The 25871-nt window shown below is 36.7% G+C and overlaps 1 protein-coding gene across 4 annotated transcripts; it reads right to left on the reverse strand.

The window, feature by feature from the left end:
- Positions 1 to 1089: 1089 nt before the first annotated feature.
- On the reverse strand, positions 1090 to 20826 carry nup153 (nucleoporin 153). 4 transcript variants are annotated; one of them, XM_007245740.4, is made up of 21 exons: positions 20642 to 20826; positions 11789 to 12005; positions 11407 to 11691; positions 10957 to 11048; positions 9807 to 10052; positions 9388 to 9432; positions 9241 to 9294; positions 8389 to 8529; positions 7730 to 7779; positions 7446 to 7566; positions 7212 to 7364; positions 6736 to 6834; positions 6569 to 6650; positions 6359 to 6460; positions 5726 to 6238; positions 4983 to 5186; positions 3906 to 4844; positions 3454 to 3810; positions 3071 to 3334; positions 2492 to 2672; positions 1090 to 2379 (listed from the first exon to the last, which is right to left on the reverse strand). In XM_007245740.4, the coding sequence occupies exons 1-21, from the start codon at positions 20717 to 20719 to the stop codon at positions 2289 to 2291; spliced, it is 4314 nt and encodes a 1437-aa protein (XP_007245802.3). In that variant the 5' UTR covers positions 20720 to 20826; the 3' UTR covers positions 1090 to 2288. The 4 variants fall into 4 exon arrangements, with proteins under 4 accessions (XP_007245802.3, XP_007245801.3, XP_022539045.2 ...); XM_007245739.4 differs by having other exon boundaries at positions 6736 to 6831; positions 10957 to 11090; XM_022683324.2 differs by having other exon boundaries at positions 6359 to 6451; positions 10957 to 11090; positions 20642 to 20825.
- Positions 20827 to 25871: the final 5045 nt, after the last annotated feature.

A 25871-nucleotide genomic window follows, 5' to 3' on the forward strand; every position in this document is an offset into this window, starting at 1 on the left:
TTTTAAAGTTTGTTGGCTTATTCCATCAGATTTGTGTAAAAAAATCGAGAAAATAACCACTTTTTGCCATTTCAGTAATTTTCTAATTCGTATTAGGGCAAGCCCTACTTAACTAAGTAAAGAAAAATAAATATTTAAAATAAATTAAGGTCATACTAACTAAAAAAATATCAACTTTGAAAGTGCCAGCAAGTGCAGTCACAAAGTCCATCCAAAACATTGACCAAACTGGCCAGAGACCATTAGTTGTCTGTTTCACAGGATTTGTTTATCAGTTACCAGCCTCAAAAACTGCAAGTTAACAGCTCCCCAGAGCACCTAAATGCTTTACAGTATTCTGTTTTGTTTAATTCTTCTAAGTTTACTACATGATTCATGTGTTCCTTCATAGATTGGATGACTTTAGTATCTGTTTAATTTATAAATTTGTGAACCTATATAGAAAGTGTAGAAAATGTAGGAAATGACTTATCAATGAAAAAGTGTTAAATTGGGAGAATGAATTTTTAAATCAAATGAGCAATTACTAAATTAAGGGAATGGATTTTTATATTTAATTTTTTTTTTATGTTTAAAATACAGGGCCAGATTTATAAACAGAGAAACTAAAATGTAATGTTAAATTGAGGGAATTATTAAAACGTAAAATATATTAAGGAAATAATTTATTAAATTTATGGAATGATTTACTAAACCACTAGTAATGATAATGTTAGTTTTAAAATCAATAAAATAACTAAGTAAAGCAGATTTTTAAGTAAAGAATATTCAATTGAGGGAACAGCTTCTTAATGTATTTGGTTCTGCAAATTTTAGCTTACCTTTAAAGCCCCACTTTTTTGTGTAGTACATATCATAACCCACACAGCGCTAGTACGGTCACATAATTTCAAATATACATGCCTTTTAAAAGAAGGAATGAGCAAAAAGTGTCCAAACAAGTCTTTCACAAACTTTGGGGTGTGTTCCTCAGAACGGAGTACTGAGCATAGGTCTATCTTTTTTTATCTGTTTCATCTTGCATTGTCTTGTATTCACTGTGAGGGGAAAAATGTTGTGTCTTGTTTAAAATAAGAATGAACACACTGGTCTAATTTCATAATTTTATTGATGGCAATTACCCATGGTTTTTATTTATCACTCGTCCAGTAATAATTATCATGGCTTTAAAATTAAAGTAGACGTCCTTATTATCCAAAGTCACCCTAGTCCATTTAAACAAGCAATAGAAAAATATATACTTAATACTTTTTACAACACTGCTTTTGGTCCAAACAAAAGTGGATCAGAAATGCCAATATACCTTTATGTCAAAGGATCCCCAATTTGCATTTAAGGTTCATTTTTAAATGGATTTGGGCAACTTTGAATTAAGGGCTTTACATAATAAATTCTAAAAGACAAAAATTCTGAACGAAAAGAAAGTTGGTTTAACACACAAAAACTTCACAGATTAAAAAAAGTTACTATTTACAATTTTAATAATATTCAAAGGCCAATTGAGAGAGAGTGCGAGAGAGAACGAGAGAATGAGAGAAAGAGACAGAACATAAGACTGGGAAAAGTCAGAACAAAGGAGAAGGAGAGAGCAGGTACTGAGAGAAAGAGTACTAAAAGGGCATAGAAGATGAAGGAAATGCAGATTTACAAAGGACCTCTGCAGCAGAGCTCCAGGGTTACTTTCTGTTTCACCCATCAGTCTCCACAGCGCACGGGTGTGGCCCACACCACCCTGCCCTTTCCTTAAACACATTCATTTGCCTCTCATGTCAAGACATCAACCAGCACAGTTCAGCATGTACAAAGAAACCACATACACACAATCTGCGCACAAAAAAAAGAAAAAAAAGGAAAAGAAAAAATATCCGAACACTTCAGGTTCATAGAAACACTCGCCTCAGAACATACAGCAACGAGTCCTCTTTTTTACCTGATCACTCCAAGCAAAACCTACTTTATCAATTCCCTAAAGTTTTGCATGTTTTTTTTTCTTTACAAAAAAGTCATGCGCAAATCCTGCCAAGAATGCAGATGTTGAAAATATATATGTACACATACACACACAAACACACCTTTCCTTTTCAAGGTCAGGTTTTTGCTTGATTGTATTATTTTGCATTTTTGAGTCTTGGTTAGATTTTGTCAGTGGACCAGGGGTCCACAGCCTACTACTGACCATCAACTGCAAATGAAACCACCTGCAAACAGAGCCATCAGAGTGCCATGCTCACAATACTAAGTACTTCAGTGTTTGTTCAGAGATGAGACAGCGGATGTAATTTCCAGCTTTATTTCCTACGTCGGACGGCGGTTTTTATCTTGCGGCCGGAGATGGTGTGCTGTGTAGCAGGTGTTGCACTTGAAACACTCTTTGTTGACCTGGAATGAAAGATAAGACATTAAATCATGTGCTCAGACTATAAAAAAGGTTCATTTTGTGACATCAAAACTAGGAAAATATATTCCTAAAAGTGGTAGTGCTATTTCTTACCCGATATTAAAGGCTGGGGGCTGCGAAAAGCCGAAACCTCCACCAGCTGCCACAGGCTGTGCAGACATGACTGGCGAAGGTGCAGAATTGGCTGCATTTCCTGCTCCTCCTCCAAAAGTAAAAACAGCACTGTTTCTGTTTGGTGTGCCAAAAGCACTGGCTCCTCCAAACTGGAAACCTCCTAGATGTTACAACAGTGGAAAAAAAAAGTATGTAACTCATTTGCCCTGATCTTGGGTTCATTTGATAATGTGCTCCAAAACGTTTTGATAGTCTGCCTCCTCAACGTGTTGAGCTTCTTTTAAGAACCTGTAGTGTTTGCATGACCAGCTAGCTCAGTCAGAATATATTATAAAATATGACACTATAAATTAGAACATTTAAGGAAGCCCACACCAGATATGAATCTGGCTCAGTTGTAAGTATTGCTCAGTATTGAGATACTTACACTTAAATGGAGGATGCAAAAAAACTTATGTCATTCTCATGTTTACATATTACTTTAAATTACTGTTTCAAGATATGAAATAAAATTAAGTTTTCCAAGATTTGGTCCTATTAAACAATGCAGTTTTTTACCTTGGCCAGCAGAGGGAGCTGAGGACCCAAAAACTGGAGTTGCATTAGGCTGTTGACCAAAGCTAGGAGCAGCATTGGGTTTGGCTCCAAAGGCGGGAGATGCTGAGTTTGTAGCTGAGAACGAGGGAGCAGGTGATCCGAATGCGGGAGCGGCAGGCTGTGATGAACCTTGCCCAAAAGCAGGTGCCTGACCAGAACCAAAGCCAGTTGACACAGTGGCAGACGAAAACACAAATGGAGAGGGGGCTGCTGAGGGCGCAGGGGCTAAGGGGAAAGAGGCAGAAATTAGCTGATCATAGGAGGAAAAAAAAAAAGTAATAAAAACATGTTACAAAGCAATTGGGCAATATAAATGTGTCCTCAAACATAAGTACAGCACTAACCTGCAGATGCTGGTGTAGCTGTCGCTGCCCCTCCAAAAGAGAAGGCAGTAGAGTTGGCCGTCGAGCCAAAGAGGAAGGGCTGAGCAGGGGCAGGAGCAGGGGCTGCAGCAGCAGCAGGAGCAGGAGGTGCTGCAGAGGCCGGCTGGCTGTCTTGTTGTCCAAACATGAAGGCCTTTGCAGGAGGAGCATCAGAAGAAGCGCTCTGCCCAAACATAAAGGTGCTAGTTGGAGCAGAGGTGGGTGCTAGTGTTGAGCTACTACTCTGAGCACCAAAGATACTGGGCGCAGGGCTGGAGGAGGCAGGGGTGCTTGATGAATTGACCATGAAGCCAAATGCAGGCTTTGGTGTAGCCGTATCTGAATAAGAGAATGTGCAAAATTAGTGATAATAGCATTCAGCAAAAAGCAACCAAAAAAAAAAAAAAAAAAAAGAGAAATGTGCTTTTACTTACCTGCTGCACTTTGCCCGAACCCAAAGGCTGGTGGCTTAGGGGCTTCTGTTGACTCAGCAGGTTTTCCAAAAGTAAATGCAGGTTTAGGAACTTCTTTTGGGGGCTCCGGTTTACTAAAAGAAAAGCCTAAAGACGGGGCCGGTTTGTCAGCCTCCTTTGCTGCGTTAAACACAAATCCAGATGATGGAAGAGCAGCATCTTTCTTCTCCTCTGGTTTACCAAAAGTGAAAGTGGAGGTTGCCAATGCTGGTTCTTTGGCAGCTGGTTCACCAAACGATAGTGTAGCGGTCTTTGGTTCGGCCACTGTTGGCTTGCCAAATACAGGGATGGTGCTTGAAGCTGATGTGGAGGAAGCTGAACCTCCTGTGAAAGGAGGATCATCTTTCTCAGCCTTGGCTTTGGGTGCTGAGGAATCAAACTCCAAACTGCTATTTGCAGTGTTAACCAGTTGATCCTTGGGTTTTGGCTGTTCAAAAGAAAAGCCTCCAGTCACAGTTGTTGATGTGCTAGCAGCTGTAGAGCCAAAAGTAACCCCACTGCCTCCACCAAATTTAAAACCAGTGCTAGAATTTGTAGAGTCATTCTTATTTTCTGTATTTGTTGATGCAGGTGTTGCTCCAAATTTAAAGCCATCAGAGGACCCACCAAATTTGAATCCCTCTGAAGAACTTGTGCTTGTGGAGGTGGAGTCTGAGGCTCCACCAAACTTGAAACCTCCAGTACTGTCTGCAGAAGAAGCTCCAAATTTGAAGCCTCCAGAGCTTGAGTTGGAGTCTGAGGTATTGCCCATTTTGAAGTCCAGAGAGTTGGAGGAGTTTGTAAAACTGCCACCAAATTTTAGTCCAACAGAGGTTGAATTTGAAGAGCCTGTACCGAATTTGAACGCAGAGGAACTTGAATCTGTACTAGATGACTGCGTGCCAAAAGATGACACAAAACCTGAAACACAGGAAGGAAAATATTAATATAGACACTTTATAAAACTGCAGAGCAAATGGAACTTCATATTTTTTAGATGTGTTCTGGTGTGTAAAATCAACACTGCAAATGAGGTACATGTATTAAAAAACTCCTTACCTTTGGATTCTACTTTTGCACCTGGTTTAGGTGACTGGCAGGCCACACACTGCTGGTCACCAGATTTGTTCTGAACACAGCAAACATCACAGTCCCAGCTGCCTTCAGGTTTCTTAAACTTGTCTCCAAATCCCAGCAGGGGTGCTGTACTTGCTGGTTTGGGTGCTGCAGGAGCCAGTGATGAAGGTGCTGCAGATGCAGATCCTGTTCATATTAATACTAGACAATTAGATTATGCAGCCAATGTGTGATAAGAAAATCAGCATCTTGTACCATTCCACTATATTATCCTACAAAAATTTACAAAAAACAGAAAAATGTGCACTGAGGCCTGTATGACTAACAATTAAAATTAAGCAATATATTGCGATATTAATTTTGGCAAAGTAATTCAGATATCAATACAAACTCTATAAGACACAGAAAAACTGCAACATCTGTACCTACAAACACCTAAAAAAAGGAACTTGACAATTAATATGTATTAGAATAATTACCTTTTCTATTGCAATATACAATTGCAATATACAATAATATTAAATTACTGCCCAGCCCCATTCACAATCTCAGAAAAGTATACAGCTTGGGTAAAAAGCACAAACACATTGCCTAGAGATGAAATTTAGGGCAAAAGTGCATGTGAAATATGCAGCATTTGAGGGTAAGGATTACTGAATACCTGAGGTGTTTTTGTTTATTTGTTGGTTTTCTACTACAAAGTAATTTAAATTTTATAGACTCACCTGGTTTAGCGGTCTGGCAAGCTACACATTTGCTGTCCTGTGCTTTGTTCTGAACCATGCAGACATCACACTCCCATGCCCCCTCTGGCTTCTTAAACTTGTCCCCAAAACCAAGGAGTCCAGATGTGGTACAGCTAGAAGTGCTGGTCGTAGTACTAGAAGATGAAGCACTGACAGTGGAGGGTGTCTCCAACACAGGTGGCAAAGTCAGGGTAGGTTTTACTCCTGTCCCAGGTTTTGCAGTGTCACAAGCTACACACTTAAATACCTCTGGTTTGTTTTGCACCAGACAGGTGTCACAGTCCCAGGTTCCAGGAGGACGCGCAAACAAAGTATTAAGACTAGCAGCAGGAGCTTTTGCAGGTTTACTGTCCGATTTGGAGGAAGATTCTTTGTTGGGCTCACAATTCCATGTTCCCAGTGAAGGTTTGAACTTGCTGCCAGCTGAGGATGAGGATTCACTAGCAGACCTCAACTCTGGGACAGGGGGGCCCGCAGCAGGGGATGCAAACCCTGTGAATATGAAACAAACAAAGTTAAAATCTAGTGTTAAAAAAATTTCAAAAAAATGTAGTGACAAATCCGTACAGCAAGCCAAACATGAGTAGACAGCCAATTCTAGTCCAGTATTACCTGGTCCTTTGAGGATATCTAGAACACTGCCCTGCTTCAAGACTTTGGCAGGTTTGAAGGGACCCTCAAACTCTTCCTTGCATTCGCGGGCAGCTGGTTTTACTGTTTAAAAAAATAAAAAATAAATAAATAAAATACACCAATTAAGAAAAATCTGAACAAGCTCCAAAGAAATTATACAAAACAGATACCAGGCAACAACTGATTTACCTGCAACTGCTGCTGGAGCCGGTTTCCCATTTGAGGCAGAAGGTGTAGTTTTCATAGTGGGTGCACTGAAAGTAAATCCCGTCTGTAGGAAATCAGAGTTACAACTGAGCAAGTGTTTCACACAGGAGAAAAATAATAATAAAAAAAAAATTATAAGGACGACTTACAGATGGAGAAAAAGATGGTGGACTTGCAGCTGTTGCCTTGACGATAGGTGTGGAAAACGTAAAGGGGGCATCAGGGGTTGTGGGCACTGTGGGGGCCTGCTGTATTAAACAAAAATACCTTTAGAACATACAAGCTGGAACTAAGGTATATAAAATAAATAAAATAAAAACAAATAAGCTGTTACACATTATACCTCCTACATTATTCCCCCCAGCAACCACCTCAATATTTTATTTAAGTTTTTAAAAACTAAATCATACACCAGTCAGCATTTATGATTTATGAGTAAAATAATGGAAACAAATAGGCTTAAATAGATCATAGCGGTAGTCATTCACAGCTCTCGTAAATTTACTTAAGAAAAACTATCATGTTTTTAGATGAGAATAAAACATTTTTAGTATGAAACATAGTAAGAATTAAACAACGACTGTATACAGAACAATGTAATTTGATTCATGACAGGTAGTCATACCTTGCTGATGGCAGGTTCTTTGGGGATGAGGGTTGATGGTTTATTGTTAGGTTTGAGAGTGGATGTAGGGGGAGGAGAGGAGAAGCTGAAGGTAGGTAGAGGGGAGTTACTTAAAGGTAGTGAGATGGCAGGCAGATCTGGAGCTTCAGAGACCTGTTAGGAGAAAACGGTTAAGGTACTCTCCGTAACAGTCAAATAATTTTTTGTATTAAGGCTACCAAGATTTTCACGAACCTCATCATCAGTCTTTTTGGATGAAGGACGAATGCTCCTCTCCCTCTTCATCTTGCCTCCTCCAGCACCTGTGTTGCTGGTGGTAGGCGTGCTGGACAGTGGGTACGACAGGCCGCTTGTGCTAGAGATAAAGATATGATTTAGTGCCTTTAATAATCTGAATATCCTGCTGCTATCGGTGTGGAATAATATAGCTTGTTTCCCCCCCATTTATGGTAGAGCACTACACTAACCGTACAAGTAAGATTCCTTTACCATCAATGACTGTGAAAAAATGGTCTTACCTTGGTGGGGGTGCAGGGGCATCTGGTCTCTTAGGGGACCTTCTAACAGGCTAAAGAGGGAACAAAAATGGTTGTCAGTCAACAATTTACGCCTGGAAAACAGGTTTTTCCATTTGCTGTATAATCTTAAAATCTGAACAGTTCATCTGGAACCTGATGCCAAAACTTTCTTCTGTACTACTACAAATTATCAGTTTATTAACAGGCAAACAAAATAAACTAAAAACATTATATGCAAGTAATCACAATGTGCATCATTAACAATAAGATTCCCATTACTTTTTTTATTTAAAAAAAATCAGATTTTCTGTTATGGCTGACCAAGAAAGAGAAAAACTAAATCACAGATTTCTTTCATACTGGGCTGAAAATCCATTATTTCACAGCCAGACTTTTTTTTTTTAAATAAAATTAGGCAGCCATCCTTTTTCACAGCTACTGAACCCAACATTTCATATATCTTGTAAATAATAAGACAATAACAGGGCTTTCTGTATTTACAATGTAAATGCACTTTAATTTTATGATTTTAATAGCTAAGAATATTATTTTGCCAACAATCACTGCTTTTTATGTCATTCCTTCTGGTCACCTCACAAATCGCTGTTCTCTGCTAGGCAATCAAAAATGAGCTGCACAAAAAAAAACAGAGCACTCACTGTCTCCTTGTTGCTTTTGTCCACTACTCTGCTGACTGATCCAGGAGTTAACGAAGGGCGGAAAGACATGGAGCGGTTACTCGCCACAGACGCAGCAGCCGGTATCACCAGCTTCTGCACAGGCGGAAGAGCTGGCTCCACCTGCAACACGAAAGAGAACCATGAGTCCATGAAAATTGAGGAAAATAAGCAAACCAGACAACAATATCCACACTACTAAACATATTGCAAGATCCACTTATCTATAACCTGTGGATGAGAGAATTAACCTGTTTTGAGAAAGACCTTGGTTGAAGTCTAACGTGCCAATGTGTGATCAGCCAAAGACAATAAATCAAAAAGTGCTATTTTTTTTGCTAGTAAGTAAATCCTCAATAACTAAAGACCTATCAGGGCAACAACTCCAAACGCAAATGGACTTCCATAAGCTGCAAGAGAATGAAGGACTCATTGTTGGAGTTTAGTGAACAGCTGTCACAGCTGCCTGAAACCAGCAACTTAAGCCTGACAACTTTCACCCTGTTTAACGGAAGAGAAAGTATTACAGCAGCTGGATAATGCTTTGACAATAAAGGTCTTACAACAACAGATGTTCTGAAGGTAAACAAGCCATAGACTCACAAAAATTCAACAACACAGATTTGTTTTATATGAAATGTTCCTACTAATTTCAAACTTCAATTTGTGAAATTAACTATTTAAAAAAATATTACACACCTTTTATCACCTTCAGTATTACATATATACTTCCCAATGTATTGTGGGGATATTACTTTATTTGAATTCAAACAAACGATTAAATTAACCACTGCACAAGAATTTTCAACCTGCTGAATACAGACATGTACATACCTTTTTCTTCTTTGACTGAAAACTTGAAACATCTAGATCGCTGTGATTCAAGGACTAAATGAAGAGAAAAGAAAGCACTTTTAGACTAACAATTTAAGTGTAGATACAGAACTGGGCTTAAGCAAAGAATAAGAACAAGTTCCTTACTGTTGATAAAGGAGAAGAAACAGTTGAAGGGATTCTTTTCGCATCCTAAAACCACAAAAAATAAATAAATAAAACTTATGTGCAACACATTTTTTTCTTTAAAAGAATTTTTACTTTACAGTTGGGCTGACCGATATTACAAACTCTTACATTACTCTTCAGTGCAAGTAATTTTAATAATAAAAACATTAAACCCTGTTTTGTGCGGGGTACGTTACTGAATCAGGAAATTGCACTGAATTAGGTTGAGATGGTAAAATCAAGGGCAATATTACAAAAATGCAATTTTTTTTTAGCTTGTACAAAATTATTTTGAACATTAGAAGTACTACATATTACCCAGCTCCATCCAACACCACAAGTATGTGTCCTACATTTTATATTGGAGAAATTTATTTAAGCAGAACCAATGTACTTACTGCAAGAGGGCTGGACATGCGCTCCAGGGACTGGAGGATGCGTCTAGCTGTAGCACTTGTCACTCCACAAGGCTGAGCTCCTGCTGGTTTTGCCTTTATCTGTCTCCTCACCGGAGCATGATAAGGGGTGCCGGGCCGTGCACGACCACTTCTGGCAGCAGCAGCCCCTCCATAGGTAGTCTTCCCTGGATAGAAAGGAGAGTCCCCCAGCTGACTGGAGTTCAGCACCGAATTGTTCATGACCGACTGAATAAGAGGAAAGGAACATGAAGCAAAAGTTGTGAGACAGTATGCAGCATACAACTGACCAAAGACATACAACTAGGTACAACTAATTTTTTTACCATATGAGAATATTAATAGATAGAAAAATCCTCAAACACTGAAAGGTTGCCCCTTAACTTTCTACCTAATGATTCTTGCTTAGTTTGACAGTTCAATGCTTTAGGTGTGTTTTCAGCATATAAACCTAAAGCTTATTATATGAATTAGTCTTTACAGACCTTAAACTATACTGCATGTTATTTCTATACCTCCTTTTTTATTTGGTTATAGATCCTAATGGAAAAACAATGTTCATTTTAATGTAACCACAAGGTTAAAATTACACAAGCTCTATGTATTTGCTACACAAAAGCTGCAGCGCAATGTGTTTGCCTTAAAAAGTACTTGTTTCAGCTGCTATGCATTGTTCTCAACTCAAATAATATGTATACTGATTTTAAACACTCAACAAATTATATTAGCACACTTAAGGGCATCATGCTAAAAATCAAAACTATTTTAACACATACAAATGCATATGTAGTGGGGCAATTACAAAGACTGCAAATACTTAGTACAATGATTTGTAGTTAAAAAATCATTTGTTTAAACAAGACCAGGTATATTCTTTGTAATGAAACGTAGTAGTTTAAGGGTTAAGTATGGATATCCAAGTACTGATATCCATTATATGCTATATAAAGCATTCTTAAACTAAATAGAATATGGCAAAACTGTCATATTGCCCACCTCTAACAGAGAAAAAATGTTTTACAAATTAAATTGCTCTAAATGACTGGCAGTCATAAGAGATGCAGCCCATCACCAATAACATTGGTGATGTTAGGGGAAATAATTACTTAAAAATTAAGACAGTATTACTTACTGATGAGGAAGTGCCAAAGACTGATAGGTTGAAGGCAGGCTTCTTGAGACCGGTCTGTCCTGACTGCGATCCAGAGTGGGTGCGATCTGTCTCTGGGGACCAGAGTAGTGGTGCAGTCTTTGAGGTTGGTACATCTGAAAGAAGATATTGGAAGCCCTATACTTAGTGCTATCTAAACCTAGTTTGAGCATTACACCCAGACTACATCAATGCTGAGAATTAGTGAAGATATTCTGCATGCTGCTAAAAAACTACAAACAGAAGCTGAACATTTTGATACTGGTCATAAACAAAATTGTGTGTAAGATTCATGCATACACTACATATATTTCTGGTCATGAACTGTTATGGATTTCTTTGGAGCAAAATATAACTGGGAGCAATGGTTCTAGGGGAATAAAAACGTGGGGATTGTCAGACAAATGTTACCAAACTACAGCTGTGTCTTACCTTTATCAGACGCCCTTGATGAGAAGCCACTGGTAGTGGAAATGTTGTCGTCCTCATGCTGAGAGCTGGAGTCCTTGATCTCCTTCACTAAGGAGAAGTTGGAGGCTACAGCAAATGGGCTTGCCGCGAAGGAGGCTGTGGATGTGGAGGGCTGCGAGAAGAGAAAGTTTGACACCCCTAGTGAAGGGGAGCCATCCTGGGTGGGGAACTGTAGGTGGGAGCGGTTGAGAGGGGGTCGTGACAAAACATCCTGGAAGTTCAGCGATGCTTTGCTTGTAGAGGGTTCTGGAAATACAGGAAAAAAATTGCTAAATATTTATGCAAAAAAATAGTTTCACACTGGGTAATGTGTGTCGATAGAAGCCAACTGTAATATTCTTACCTGCATTACTGGTGCTAGGCTCTGGGGAGTTGCGTCCATCTTGGAGTGGGGCAGGATCTTCGTTGCCATTGGGAGGAGGGGCTACATTGTTCTGTTCCACGTCTACTCTGGCCTCCTCACCTGCGGTTAGCTCTCCATTTTTGAAGTACTTCTGTAGCCAAGAGGGGACTATGCTCTTCACTGTGTCTGTCACTCGACTGATTAGACCTGGCTGTTGCTGAAAAATAAAATAAGCCCAGTTAACAGTGCAAAACTTCTACATCTACATTTACATTATATAGATTAATCAAAGTATAGAAAAATACAAAGAGCTCTGCCATATGTTAATTTGTGTAAGGTAATAATTCTGTAAATTCATCCATGGGTTAACAGATATTCCCATATACCATGTTTGCATTACATTTTATGTCAACAGACCAATTCTACCAAAGGATTTGTAGCCCAGAGATCTTATGCACTCACCAAATAATTTTTCCATGAATTAATATATATATATATATATATATATATACACACAATGTACATTAAATGGAACAAGTGTGTAAAAATGGTCCTGAAATATTTGAAGAGGAATCAATCAGCATAAAATTGAAAGAACATGGGGGCAAATGCACTGGAGCTTTGGCTGTATACAGACAGAAAACCCGTTATGACTGCTTTTGTAATCCTTTAATCCAGAGGTAGGCAATTTCAGTCCTGGAGTTCCGGATTTCTACTCAGTTTGGTGATTTTAATGCTCAAGAACACCTGAAATTTTAACTGACTTATTAAAGATTGGGTTTATTTGTCTGTGCAGTACTTCAGGACCAGAACTGGCAACTACATTCTAATCATCTACAAGTGCTGTTAGTATCATAAATAGCCAATCAAATCTGTCTCATAAAGTAAGGTAAAGTAAGGTGTTACAGGCTTAATATAACAAAAATAAAATCATACAAGAAATGCAAATCTATACCAAATTGTGTATTTAGGCCACACAGAACAGAAGTAAATTCTACTAATGTCCTCCATACTTGCACTGCTAAAACTCATTGATCAGAACTAAATAATTACCAACAACGTAATTTAAACATGTCATATAACCTGGTATTTTATTTTTTTTACAATTAAAGCTGAAGTACCTTAGAGAAAAAAAACGTTTAGTATAGTATTAACATTTCGTGAAGTCTTAGGAAGGAATCCACGTCTATGAAGCCAAACTAACTAACAAGTCATGTCTACTCAGCAATAAAAAAATGAGTCAAAACAAGCCTATTAACATGTTACCTAAATGCTTAAGTCACAGTTACATTTTACAAGCTGTCTAAGTCAACTATTTAACCTGCGTTTTTTAAAGCTCTATAAACCATAACATGGCAGAAACAGAAGTACATTTTTTTTTAACGGGGGTTTCCTGATAACCACACGCTTCACTTGCCTTCTGTTTATCTATAGAGTCTAGTCATCAGTACAACCTACAGGTTGATGACAACATTCTAACCAAACTGAGCAAACTCATGTTTTCCCCTCAGCCTACAAACTGCTTTATTTGAACAGGAACGCTAGCTTCGAACTCTATTAGATGAGCCTGTGACTGAAAGAATTTGAGTGAGCAGCAGTTCTCTAGTCAAAGGGGCCACACGACAGACATGCTACATACTCTATACACACACTCTTGAGACCCTTTGTTCTCCAGTAGCACACCAGGGTCAGGTATAGTAGACAGATTTCAGACAGATTTACTAATAGCATCTACTTGTTTGTAGCTATATTTGATAACAGTATAACTACATTGCCCAAGTCACTTTTTTGCTCTCTGATACAAAAGGAAAACATCAATTCTCATTTTCCATGACATACTTATCAGAAATGTCATATCTGCCCGATATTGTTGGATACACAGAATGCATTATCGTGACACATTGGATCATTAATATCTGATAAAATATGAACATTTCACAGACTTATTTAGTTAATCCTAGTTGATCATGTATATTTTAGTGTCCCTGATCTACATGTCCTAGTGTAGTGGTTCCCAACCTGTATTTCTGCCGCCATTTTAGTGGGTTTCCTTTTTAACTGCATACTAATTAGTAATTTCAACTAGGCCGACTATGTAATCTAAAAGTGTCAATGTTGAGTAGACTGAAACATCCACAATGCATGTTTAGAACTGTTTTTATGAGTGTTAGTACAATTACAATTAGTACAATGCAAGTACCTTATAGAATTGGTGATTAGCACACAACAGGTATGCAACCGCTCTTTTACTAGAAAATTACTGAACTCGCAAGCTAGATCAAATGCATTAAAAACAATATAAACACTTTTAGTGTAGTCAGGGGTGCTTGCTCTTGATCCTGGAGATCTACCAGCCTATAGAATTGTCGTACCCCATGACCTCACGCACCTGATCCAGGTAATCAAGGCCTTCAATGAGGGAGGTAGATCCCCAGAACCAACCCTGTTCTTAATCACGCAGGGAACAGGGCTCCTTAATGATCAGGTACTACTGCCATAATACGTTCACTTCTTTAGTACACCAGGTCCAACAAAACAGGCTGTTTAAAGAACACCACTCTACAGTTCAGAGCAGTCTATAGATTAAAGGTTAGTTATGTTTTATCCACAATAAAAAAAAGGACAAATACAAAACCCTAAAGTGCACTGAATGTATAACTGCATGGAAAGAGAGAAAAATCTGCTCTGACAATACTACAGGTCTTTAGGGAATACATGAAAAGAATCGTAAGAAGATGCAGAGCTATTTGCGACATTAAACTAGGTATTCCTGTATACTTTCTGTGCAGGTGTTTCATTAGATGCAGAAATCACTCCTGCACATGCTCTACATTTTCTTACCTACTTCACTATAAAATGTCAGTTAGTTAGTCTGATTGCAATCAGTGAACATACCGACATGTGAAACTCCCTTCCTCAAAATCCATCACAACAGACAGCCTAATCCCTACTGACATACGTTATGCATGTGGTGTGACTGTCTGAACATTGAGTTAATTAATAAAACCAATCAAATGACAGCACTCTGATGTGCAGGGCCCAGCACACACATTTATTAGAGGCATTGCCTGCTGTAGCCATCAAATCCCCTGCATTCAAGTACCTAAAAAACACCAATGACTAACACTATAGCTCTGGGAATAGGAAAAAGGACCGGTTGGAGGGCACTGCACACTAGTCAACCTTCAACACAAGCTGCATTGCGATATAATTCACTTCCTGAACACAGTACACATATGGAGACACAAGGTCATCATTCACACTGTACTTTAAAGTGGTATGGGTTCAGTACACTACAGGTGGACACCTCCATACAGATTCCTTTCCCTGGGAGAGACTGAAGTTTGATAAAGCTGTCCACTAGGGAGGTACAAAAGTTGAAGTGTGCAAAAAGTCTTCCGTTAGAAAATAAATAAACTAAGCTGGTTTCCACATTCTTTCAGTAAAACTACACATCACAACTTTCAGTACTGCTTGCCCTATAGCCCCCACTTATATGACCATGGTGGTACATGTAAAGTGTTACAGTAAGGCTACAATTGTTGGGAGCAACAAAAACACTAAAAAGGACACTGGGCTTTTAGGAGCAGGGATGGGAAACACTGCCTTAGGAGAGAACTATTGAATCTGTCCACTATATTCACTAGGGCTGGACCCGAATATTCGGGTATTCGGATATTCGTTCGTTGAGTAGGTATTCGGTTTTTAATTTTGGTATTCGGATATTCGTTTTTTTTTCTCCTTTCCAGAGTTCCACCTCACTCTAACCACTTCTGTTCTCGCGGGTCCCGTCAGAATATCTTGCGCGCGGGACAGAACTGAACTGTTATTGGCTGGAGCGGGAGTTTAATCCAGACGATGCGGGAGCAAATTAATAAATAGTTAAGAAAACTGTAATAATTGTAAAAAAAAAACCTAAAGAAAACTCTCAACGCGCAGGATGGACCGACACACACACGCACACACCGATGGTGTTTGGACTGGGGTAAGCAACGGGACCACACTATTCAGCGCTGCTGTTTTAATAAATATATAAGTAAATTTGAAGCATTAAATGTAGTTTATTTAATTTATATTAGGAACGTGGGGCGGGAGCGGCAGAAATGTGTATGTGGCGGGCGGGCGCGGGATTAAAAGAAGCAATTTTTTTGCGGAGCGGTAACGAGACAGAAACGCGGGAGCGTGGAAGAGTGGGTTTAAAAATCAGTCTCGCGCAGACCTCTATTATACATGATAAAAAAAATGCAGGCTCTTCGAAACTGATTTATATAATAAAACGTAAGGGGTAATGTGGCAACAGTAGGGGCTAAATCGGTTACAAAAGCCTGGCCTACAAAAATGATGTCTGAACGAATTTCCTCTTATCTAATATAATTTAAAATGGTTTAAAAATATAAAATAATTTCTAAGCAAACGAAATATTTAATATTGAGCTTATAGCCCAAGTGCAAAAATACAAAATCAGTAATACGGCTATGCCCTGCACAATGCTTAAACCGAAATAGACCAAGTACAATAACGTCATTAACAATGACTTTCCTCTACTCTAATATAATTTAACATGGTTTAAAAATATAAAATAATTTCTAAACAAACGAAATATTTAATATTGAGCTTATAGCCCAAGTGCAAAAATACAAAATCAGTAATATGCCCTGCACAATCCTTTAACCGAAATAGACCAAGTACAGTTTACAATGACTGTCCTCTAATATAATCAACAATGTTTAAGAATATAAAATACTTCCTGAACAAACGTTTTTTTTGTTTGTTTTTTTAAGCAAATAGCCTAAGTGTGAAAACACAAACAGCAATTTACTGGGCTGGCTTGCGCAGCGGAGAAACCGTGCAGCAGCAGCCTCCTAGCCTGCTTACGCAGCGGATAAGCCGCGGTGTAGGGCAGCAGAAATTCCGGGATGAAAACACAAAGAAATCTGGGCTAAAAACACAGAAAAAATATGGGGTGAAAACACAAAAATCCGGGGTGAATATGTCTCGTCGGTCAGAGCAAATTGAACATTTTTCAGTGGATTAAAGGGGCCGTGATTTGTTTTTTTTTTTTTTTTACCTCTTTTTAAAAAAACGAATATTCGAATATTCGCTTCGAATCAGTGCCGAATATCCGGAGCTCAAAAAACGCTATTCGGGCCAGCCCTAATATTCACATTGACACCACTGCTTCAACTATTAAGATACTGCTGACTATTACATTAACAGTAAAGATGCAGAGCTTAACAACAGGACTGGGTTCATGTCTGACATTTGTTTTGCCAGCTAGTCTACTTCCATTGTTAGTGACACTGAATTTTTAATCCAAATACAAAACTAAAAGACGTTCGTTCAGTTATTAAGCATTTTAATAAATTAAAAAAATTACCCTATTTAAATGACCAAAGTGATACATGTACTATAAAACAGTAGAGACGCTAATCTAAAAAAAAGAAGAACAATTTTAGGTCTGACATTTATTTTTCTGGCTACTGTACTTCTGTTTTAGGTGTTCAACTCTTAGTCCATATACAACAGTAAGATGTTTGGCCAGTGTCTATGCCTAGTAGCAGAATAAATAGAATAATGAAAAATCTCCATTTAAAATTATTTCCAGCCAAAGACCAGGCTTAATCTCTGTCTAGTAAACTGCCCCGTAATTTTAAAACATTCCTGTGTCACAACTGCACCTAAGTTAATGCCTCCAATTTGTTTGAGCTGACAGCTCTTCAAACACAATAGAAAACAAAAAAATAAGGTTTGGACTGTTGTAAATAGTGCTGGCTGTTCTCAAAAGAACTAAGCCACAAGACATATGTAGAAGTGTGTACTAATTGCACCCACATCTAAACTATGTAAAAATAGTTTGTTCCAAGTTTTATTGTGCCTTTTGACATTTTAACCATTTAAAAATCAACAGCCAGATGTATATGCTGTAAATATGAAGACAAAAAAAAATGTTTTTTTGAACATTTTTGCTTAATATTGACGTTTTACATTCTTTAAGTTGCATTATGTTTTCACAATCTAGCAACAAAAATATATTTGACTCACTTACACCTAAATATACGATTTGTTTGAATACAATTTTAAAATCAAAGAACTTGTTTACCCATATGATAAATCTTTATTTAATGGCTCCCACACTAATGTAAAAATCCCAGACTCTACATAGGTAGTTACCTATATTTTAAGAGCAAACAAGATGTTCCCAGTCATTAGGGTATATTACACTAAAATGTTTTAAATAAGGGGTGAAATTATCATCCCTATGTTTGCAAACGCTACTTGTACCTGGGTGCAAATAGTCACTTCCAGGAGCTAAAACATGCTTGTTTTTATTTAATTATACAATTAACTAGTTGACTGACTATATCTGCAACTCAATTTAAACTCACAATCACCTTCACTGTCCCAGGAGGATTGTAGCTACAGAACTGAAGAAAAGGCGATGTGTGAGAAAATGGATTTTAACGCACAGTCGTTTAAGAAACATTGTAAAATTACCTATATTAGCTAGTTGAGAGGCTAAATCTCAGTGTGGCGCATGTTGGCAGGAGACCACATGCGTTTCTGAGGATAACGGAGGTTCAGCTAGAGACTCCTAACGCTCAACACGACTGGAAAACACGCAGTAACACAAACATACAGCATTTTTATTTTCTGTATTTACTGTAAAAACGCAATGCCTAGTTTCCAGACGCATTCTAGCCCCGTAAAGATGTACAGGGAGAGTGCAAGGCGGGAGAGAGCAAACCCGAGTCAACATGGTTGACTACTACACAAAGTGCTAAGCTAACTAGCCTGGCTAGCTAATGCTGTTGAGGTCCATGTGCGGGCCCTGGCCGCCTTCCAGCCGGAACGCAGCTACGCCAGAGCGGCAAACAGAGGGAGATGTGTCTGCTTCACACTTTTAGCCAGCTATCTTACCGTCTTATCCCACCATACACGTGTTAATTAATCTTACAGAAGGCATTGTTTTAGCTGCAGTTGCTGTCACACAACCGCAAACTTGCTAGTTAGCTAGACTGCTAGCTAGCCTAAATGTGAGTTCAGGGAGAGTCAGTTTATGCAGAGCATGCCCACTCCCCATCTCCTCCGCTAGATCAGAAAATTACTTCAAACCGCTAGAAGGAGCCCACGAGGGAGTCCTCAATGAATGGGGGTAAATGGAGCTAAACAGCTCAACACTCAAAGTAAAAATTGTTTAACAACTGATCCAAGATATTCCATTAATTTAAAAGAGTAAGAAAGAATTTTGCTTAAACAATAATCAAAGACAACCAAGCTATACCTTTTCATATTTGTACAAGTTTTAAACACTAAAGGTGCTAGCATTTCTGCTACTGTGTGCAGAGAGACCTTTTGGTGAGCAAAGAACTTAATATTCATTGGAGGGCACCACAGCTATGCTACCATTATTTTAATTGACTAATAAAATATAACCACAGTAGTATAAACGATTGAAACATCAATGTATGCATTGTCATTTGAAAACAAGACATTGTGATCAAGGTTTCTAAAAAAACAACTTTGTTTTAATTTAAACTGAACTAATTGAAACTGATATTTTATACTACTCAAAAACTTTAAAACTCGTTAGCTATAAACGATATGGTCCCACTCCATCTCCTGTTCTCTGTGTCCAGATTTGTTCTAAAATAAAAATATACAAATATACTAAGTAATATTATTATTAACTAAGTAAGAATAATTTACATCTAAACATCATTAGCTATGTTTGGGTGCATTTTGAAAGTCCCTGTATACTGCAGGGGACATGGGGTTTGCCAGTTCAATTTTGACATTTAAGACTATTAATAAAACTTCTATTTCTGCTCCACACAATCAACACTTAAGGAAAAAAGAAAAACTAAACTAACTGAACTTACGTTTTACTCTATATTTTTGCAACTAGTAACAAAAGAATGTTGAGTAACACAATCAGATTTTAGTTACAAGATGCAAAAAATAAAACTTTTATTGACCTTTGAGTTCAAGAAAGGGGGCAAAATGAAAAAATAGAAGATTAGAAACGTTGATATCCTATTTTTCTTCAATATACAAAAAGGAGAACATTAAAAATACCCCGCAATTTCTGACTAATCTGCACCCCAAAAATAGTTAACAAATTAGCAAACCTAACAGTTTTTTTTTCAGCAACCCTAAGTTATTACAGTCTTGTAAAAAAAAAAGTCTTGTGTGGAGTTTAAAAGATTATAATTTTGATTTAGTCTCCGCTACTGAAACGATTAATATCGCTATGTTTTGAAAAACAAGTACTTTTCAGAATATTAAATCAGTATAAACGATTAACGATTTACTGAACTAAGATTTCCCCATGTAAAACCATTCATTGGGCTCTGGCAAACCCGGAAAACACGCTAAAGTGGGCAGTCTCTTCTCTACAGACTCTGCGGTTTAGTTACACACTAGCTAGCGCTGTGGTGACGCTCATACTAACGGCTAATGCTAGTTAGCTAGCTAGGCTAATTAGCATTAGCAGCTAACTAGTTCTCAAACTAGCTACACATTTCGATGTAAAACGGCTATTTATTGGAATTTAGCCGCTCTCTGAAACTACACTTCACCCCGCGTCACACTTCTCTTCACACCGCCGCCCACCAAACCACACACTGCTCCCCCCAAAGAGCTGACAAACAAGCCGAAGCTCATCTAACATTCCCCCGCCGAGCCCGGAACTCAAAGCCCAGGCCTCGCCAGGCAGCCGAGTCTCTAGGCCGCGAAAAACCGTCTCTACTAAACAAAACAAAAAACCCGAAGCCAGCTACGAACCCGCTGGAGCAGCGCGGCACAACACGCTCACAACAGCTCCCCCGTACCGGAGACAGGCTGTCTAGTTACCTGTTTGCCTTTGGCATAAGGTTTAGAAGCGATATGGTATCTCCTTGTTCTAATTTTCCCTCCTCCGGTGGCCGCCATGGCTGAGTGAAGTTTGCGCGCTGACCGCCTCGCGCTCAGAGCGCTCTTCTGTCAGCTCAGCGCGCGCACTCTCACGCGCACACACCAATAACGACGCACGCACACACACTTTACCTCACAGCACACACACACTGGAGATTGCTGGGAAACTGAGTTAAGCGGTAACGTACTTTAAAAAGAAACACACACGCACGTCATTCCCACTGTGTAAAAACATTTAGTACAACGTAGAACTGTGTATAAATGTTTGTGACTTTAAACTAACTCAGAAAACCTCTTATTGTAAATTTTAATGGTATATTTAACACAGTTAAATGAGTTAAAAGTTCAAATTAAAATTTAAAATTAAATTTTGTACAAAAGTTTGTACACCTTCTCATTTAGTGTATTTATTTATTTATTCACACATTGTAAATGGTCCAGACTATCATCCACACTATAAGGAGACACAAGAAACCATAGTAAACAAAGGGAGTCCTCAATGAATTGGGTAAATCGAGCTAAACAGCTAAAAACTCAAAGTAAAAAACCTATCTAATTACTCATTCAGGATTTTCCATTAATTTCAAAAGACAGAAGACAGAATTTTGCTAAAATAGCAAAAAGCAACTATATCTAGCTATATCTTTCCATTTTTCTACAGGTTTTAAACACTAAAAGTGATAGAATAGAACTGTGTGCAGAGACCTGTTGGTGAGCTGTTGTTGGAGCCAAGAACTGGAATTTGGAAGGAAGCAAATCTATGGTACCATTATTTTAAGTAACTAATAAAATTATAACCATAATGGATTAAAAGAATAAAACATTTATGCATTGTCATTTAAAAACAAATCAAGACATTGTGATCAAGGTTTCTAAAAAAAAAAAAACTCAAAAACTTTAAAACTCGTTAGCTATACACAATATGGTCCCAATCTATCTCCTATCTAAAATAAAAATATACCAATATATTAAGTAGAATAATTTACATTTGAACATCAGTAGCTATGTTTGGGGGCCTTTTGAACGTGCCTGTATATTAGAGGGTATATGGGTTTGCCAGTTCAATTTTGACATTTAAGACTAAATTCGAAAAAAAAAAAAAAAACATACCCCATTTAGTATAGAGAAGATTTTAATTTAAAAGTCTACAGTACCAGTCAAAAGTTTGTACACACCTTCTCATTCAGTGTTTTTATTAATTTATTCACACATTTACACACGCAGTTAAAAGTGCTAAACAAACCAATATACTCTTTAAAGCATATAGTTTGCTCTTGGTGCTGTTAACTTGTGATTTGCTTTCAAAGTTCTTGACATTTTTCATATTGACTGACCTTCATTTCTTAAAGTAATTTTCCTTTACTTAGTTGATTAGTTCTTTCCTCAAATAGGGCTATTGACTGTATACCAACCATACTTAAGAGACAAGAAATTCAAGGATTTAACTCTGGACAAGTTCAGCACAGCTGTTAACTGAAAGCCATTCCAGGTAAAAAAAAAAACAAACCCATTAAGCTGACTACCCCTAAAAATGACAAGATGTGCAAAGCATGTCATGTAAGCAGGAAGAGCTACTTTGAATAATCTAAAATATTGAAAATATACTGGTTTGTTCACTTTGTTTGTTGACCTTACTATTAATGTACAATGCAGAAAATTCAGAAATTACTTAATTGCAGTTGTAGCTGCTAAGGGTGGAACAACCAGTTTTTAGGTTTAGGGGGCAAACATTTTTTCACACAGGGCCATGTAGATTTGGATTTTTTTTCTCCCTTAATAATAAAAACCTTAATTTAATTTTGTATACTTGTGTTGTTTTGAATTAGTTTGTTAATCTGAAACATTTAAGAGTGACAAACATGCAAAAAAATAAGAAATCATAAAGAAAACACCTTTTCACACCAGTGTATTTATTTGCAAATTAACTAGCTCATGGTTGCAATTTTAAATTTCACAAATGTATTTTCTACAGTCTTCAAATACTAATTAGGGTGCATTACAATGACTTTTCTACAGTCATAGGTTAATAACTGTACGTCAGTATAGTCAATATTACTGTACTTTAAGCAGTAGTGTTGTTGAAAAGTGCATAGTGATATGTTAAATGGAATAATAGAAATGCTCAGACTTGGAATCAGTTCTTTTTATATTGAATTTCCCTGATTAACTACCACAAGTTAATAATGTTGACTATCCTTCTGCTGTTATTATTTGAGAAGTACAGTCTAATCAACTAGCCAAACAAACAATATATTTCATCAAACCCTTACACTTTCCCAATTAAGTAAAAATCTCAATCAACCTGTAGAACATATATTTACAAATATCTGATGTTTTTTCAGGTATAAGGTATTTTTTGGATTAACACTGACGAAAGATTTATTTAACTTTATCAGTCTAAATAGAGCACTCATCTGGCTTCTCTACATGCTCTGTAGCATAAATTTCACAGGTAAGATTTACTTCTTACTTCTTATTTGTTTTTATTACTCTCAGAGTTCTCTTGCACTCTTTATGTAGTCGCTCAAACATCTGCACATTGTCACATGAGTGATTTTAACATTTAACATTTTAAAAGTCCAAGAATTTAAACAAATCCTCATTTAAAAATGTTTTATTTATTTTTTTCAAAAACAAAGATTTGGTATTTTGTGTATTTCTGTATGCTGCTGCTGTCCAATAAAAACCACATACCCCCATTTTTAGTTTTCTTCCCCGTTTGAACCTTTTAGCTGATCTGTACACTGAGTATATAACTCTGGATGGATTGATCAATAGAAATGCTTGAGAATTTCTTGGAAAAAACTAATTTGACAAAGACATTTTTATTTATTTATTTATTTATTTATTTGCACCAATAAAAACAATAAACACAAACTGGAAATAGCAATAAACAAAATAGTGCAGGTAGAGGCAAAAAATGCCTCTACCTAAATGATATCAAAATCTATTATAACAAATATAACATCAAAACAAACAAACAAAACAAACAAAAAAAAAAATCACAATTTAAACATGTAACAAAAAAATATATTCACAATACATTCATCAGATGATCTTTTAAACATCTTTTGTTTTACATAATGTTTTACAGATGTACATTTTTTTGCCAAATGATTAAAATTATTCCACAGTTTTGTCCCCCTATATCTTATTGAATACTGACCTCTACAAGAGAGAAATTTAGGAAGATGGAGATCTAAAGACTGACGGGTTGAATACTTATGTATTTCTGCATTTGTAATAAAATAATTTATAAATTGTTCTGGAAAATTTTCCTGATTCGAATAAATTTTAAAAATAAAGATACATATTTGGAATATATTAATATTATAAATAGAGAGAATTTGAAGTTTCTGAAATAAAGGAGCAGATGAAGTGTTTAGATGTGATCGTGTTGCAATACGGACAAATCGTTTCTGAAGAACCAGAATTTTACTAAGACTAGTAGAATATGTACTCCCCCAAACTATATTACAATATGAAAGATATGGATAAATAAGACTATAATAAAGAGTAAGAAGACATTTTGTGTTAACCAGATAACTAACCCTCCTTATTATACCAATAGATTTATTTATTTTTCTACTAACCCAGTCTATTTGCTCTTTCCAACTTAAGTTTTCATCAATAATGATTCCCCAAAACTTAGAACTTGACACTTTAGGCAACACCATAGATTCCATTGTAATTTTTGATAAGCTTTTAGAATACATTTTTCTTCCACTAAAAATTATATAATTTGACTTTTTTATATTTAAAACAAGTTTATTTAATTTAAACCAGGTTACATAAGCAGCTAAACCAGTATTTGCATCCTTAATCAATGTATCAAAATTTGAATGGCTATTTATTAGAGTTACATCATCTGCAAACATTATTGGGGAAAAATTGGGGAAACATTAGACAAGTCATTAATATAAATAAGAAATAACAATGGTCCTAGAATAGAACCCTGTGGGACACCACAAAGCAATTCAGCTCTACTAGAATAACAACCATTTACACAAACAAACTGCCTTCTATCTGAGATATAGCTTTTTAAAAGATTATATGTAGTATCCTGAAAACCATATTTATGTAACTTTTCTAATAATATATGATGGTTAACTGTATCAAATGCCTTTGAAAGGTCTAAAAAAATACTACAAACAAATTTACTTTTTTCTAGTGCAGAGGTAATTTTGTCAGTCAGATGAAGCAGAGCCATATAAGTAGAATGATGTTTTCCGAAAACCATACTGATGTTTGTAAAAAAAACTGAATTAGAATCTAAATGAAAAATAATCCTTTTATATATTATTTTTTCTAATATTTTTGAAAAACATGGCAAAATTGATATAGGTCTATAATTTTTAAAACAACATGGGTTATCTGCTTTAAACATTGGAATAACTTTGGCAACTTTTAAATCTGATGGCACAATACCAGTTTTTAAAGATAATGAAAAAATATAAGCTAGTGGCTGCAATATTTCATGCTTCACCTGTTTAACAAGAAATGCAGAAATATTGTCATGACCAGCTGAAGATATCTTTAATTCATCAATTATATCACTTATTTCTTGGATATCAACAGATTTAAAAGAAGATATAACAGGAAAAGTTCTGGTTATAAAGTCCAGTGGGTTACCATAACAATAGGGAATGTTATTTACTAATTCACAACCAATATTTGCATTAAATATTTGCATATTTAAACTGTTAAAATGATTAGCAATATCAGATGGATTATTGAAATGATTTTCACCATCTGACATAACTGATGGTACCTCTATAGCAGCTTTCTTCCTTTGTAACATCTGATTTATCACTTTCCATGTTGCTTTAGTATCTTGTGAATTAATCATAATTTTTTTACTGAAATATTTCTTTTTCGCATATCTAATAAAATGAGTATACTTGTTTCTATAGTTTTTATAAGTACTATGTGTTAAAGGAGTAGGATTTACAACATATTATCTATACAAACCATTTTTTTTCCTCAACATCCTTAGTAAATCTTTAGTAAACCAAGGCTTATTAAAATCATTACTGTTTTTTCCGAATAAATAACACTTTTCTCCTATAAAGAAAATGTAAATCACTATTTCAATCATCTATGCAGACAAATTTAACCACGACAAGAAAGTGATACTTTGTATTAAAGAGTCCAGGCTGAAAACTTTTTT

This window comes from Astyanax mexicanus, chromosome 3, assembly GCF_023375975.1.
Source record: "Astyanax mexicanus isolate ESR-SI-001 chromosome 3, AstMex3_surface, whole genome shotgun sequence".
Taxonomy (NCBI): Eukaryota; Metazoa; Chordata; class Actinopteri; order Characiformes; family Acestrorhamphidae; genus Astyanax; species Astyanax mexicanus.

Excerpts from the sequence above, each read along its gene's own strand:
- nup153 (XM_007245738.4), bottom strand. The coding sequence starts at position 20,719 with ATGGCGGCCACCGGAGGAGGGAAAATTAGAACAAGGAGATACCATATC. Across the intron at positions 8,530-9,240 it reads TTCAGTCAAAGAAGAAAAAG|GTGGAGCCAGCTCTTCCGCC; the intron begins GTATGTACATGT and ends TTCGTGTTGCAG. Across the intron at positions 5,187-5,725 it reads TTGCCAGACCGCTAAACCAG|GATCTGCATCTGCAGCACCT; the intron begins GTGAGTCTATAA and ends TAATATGAACAG.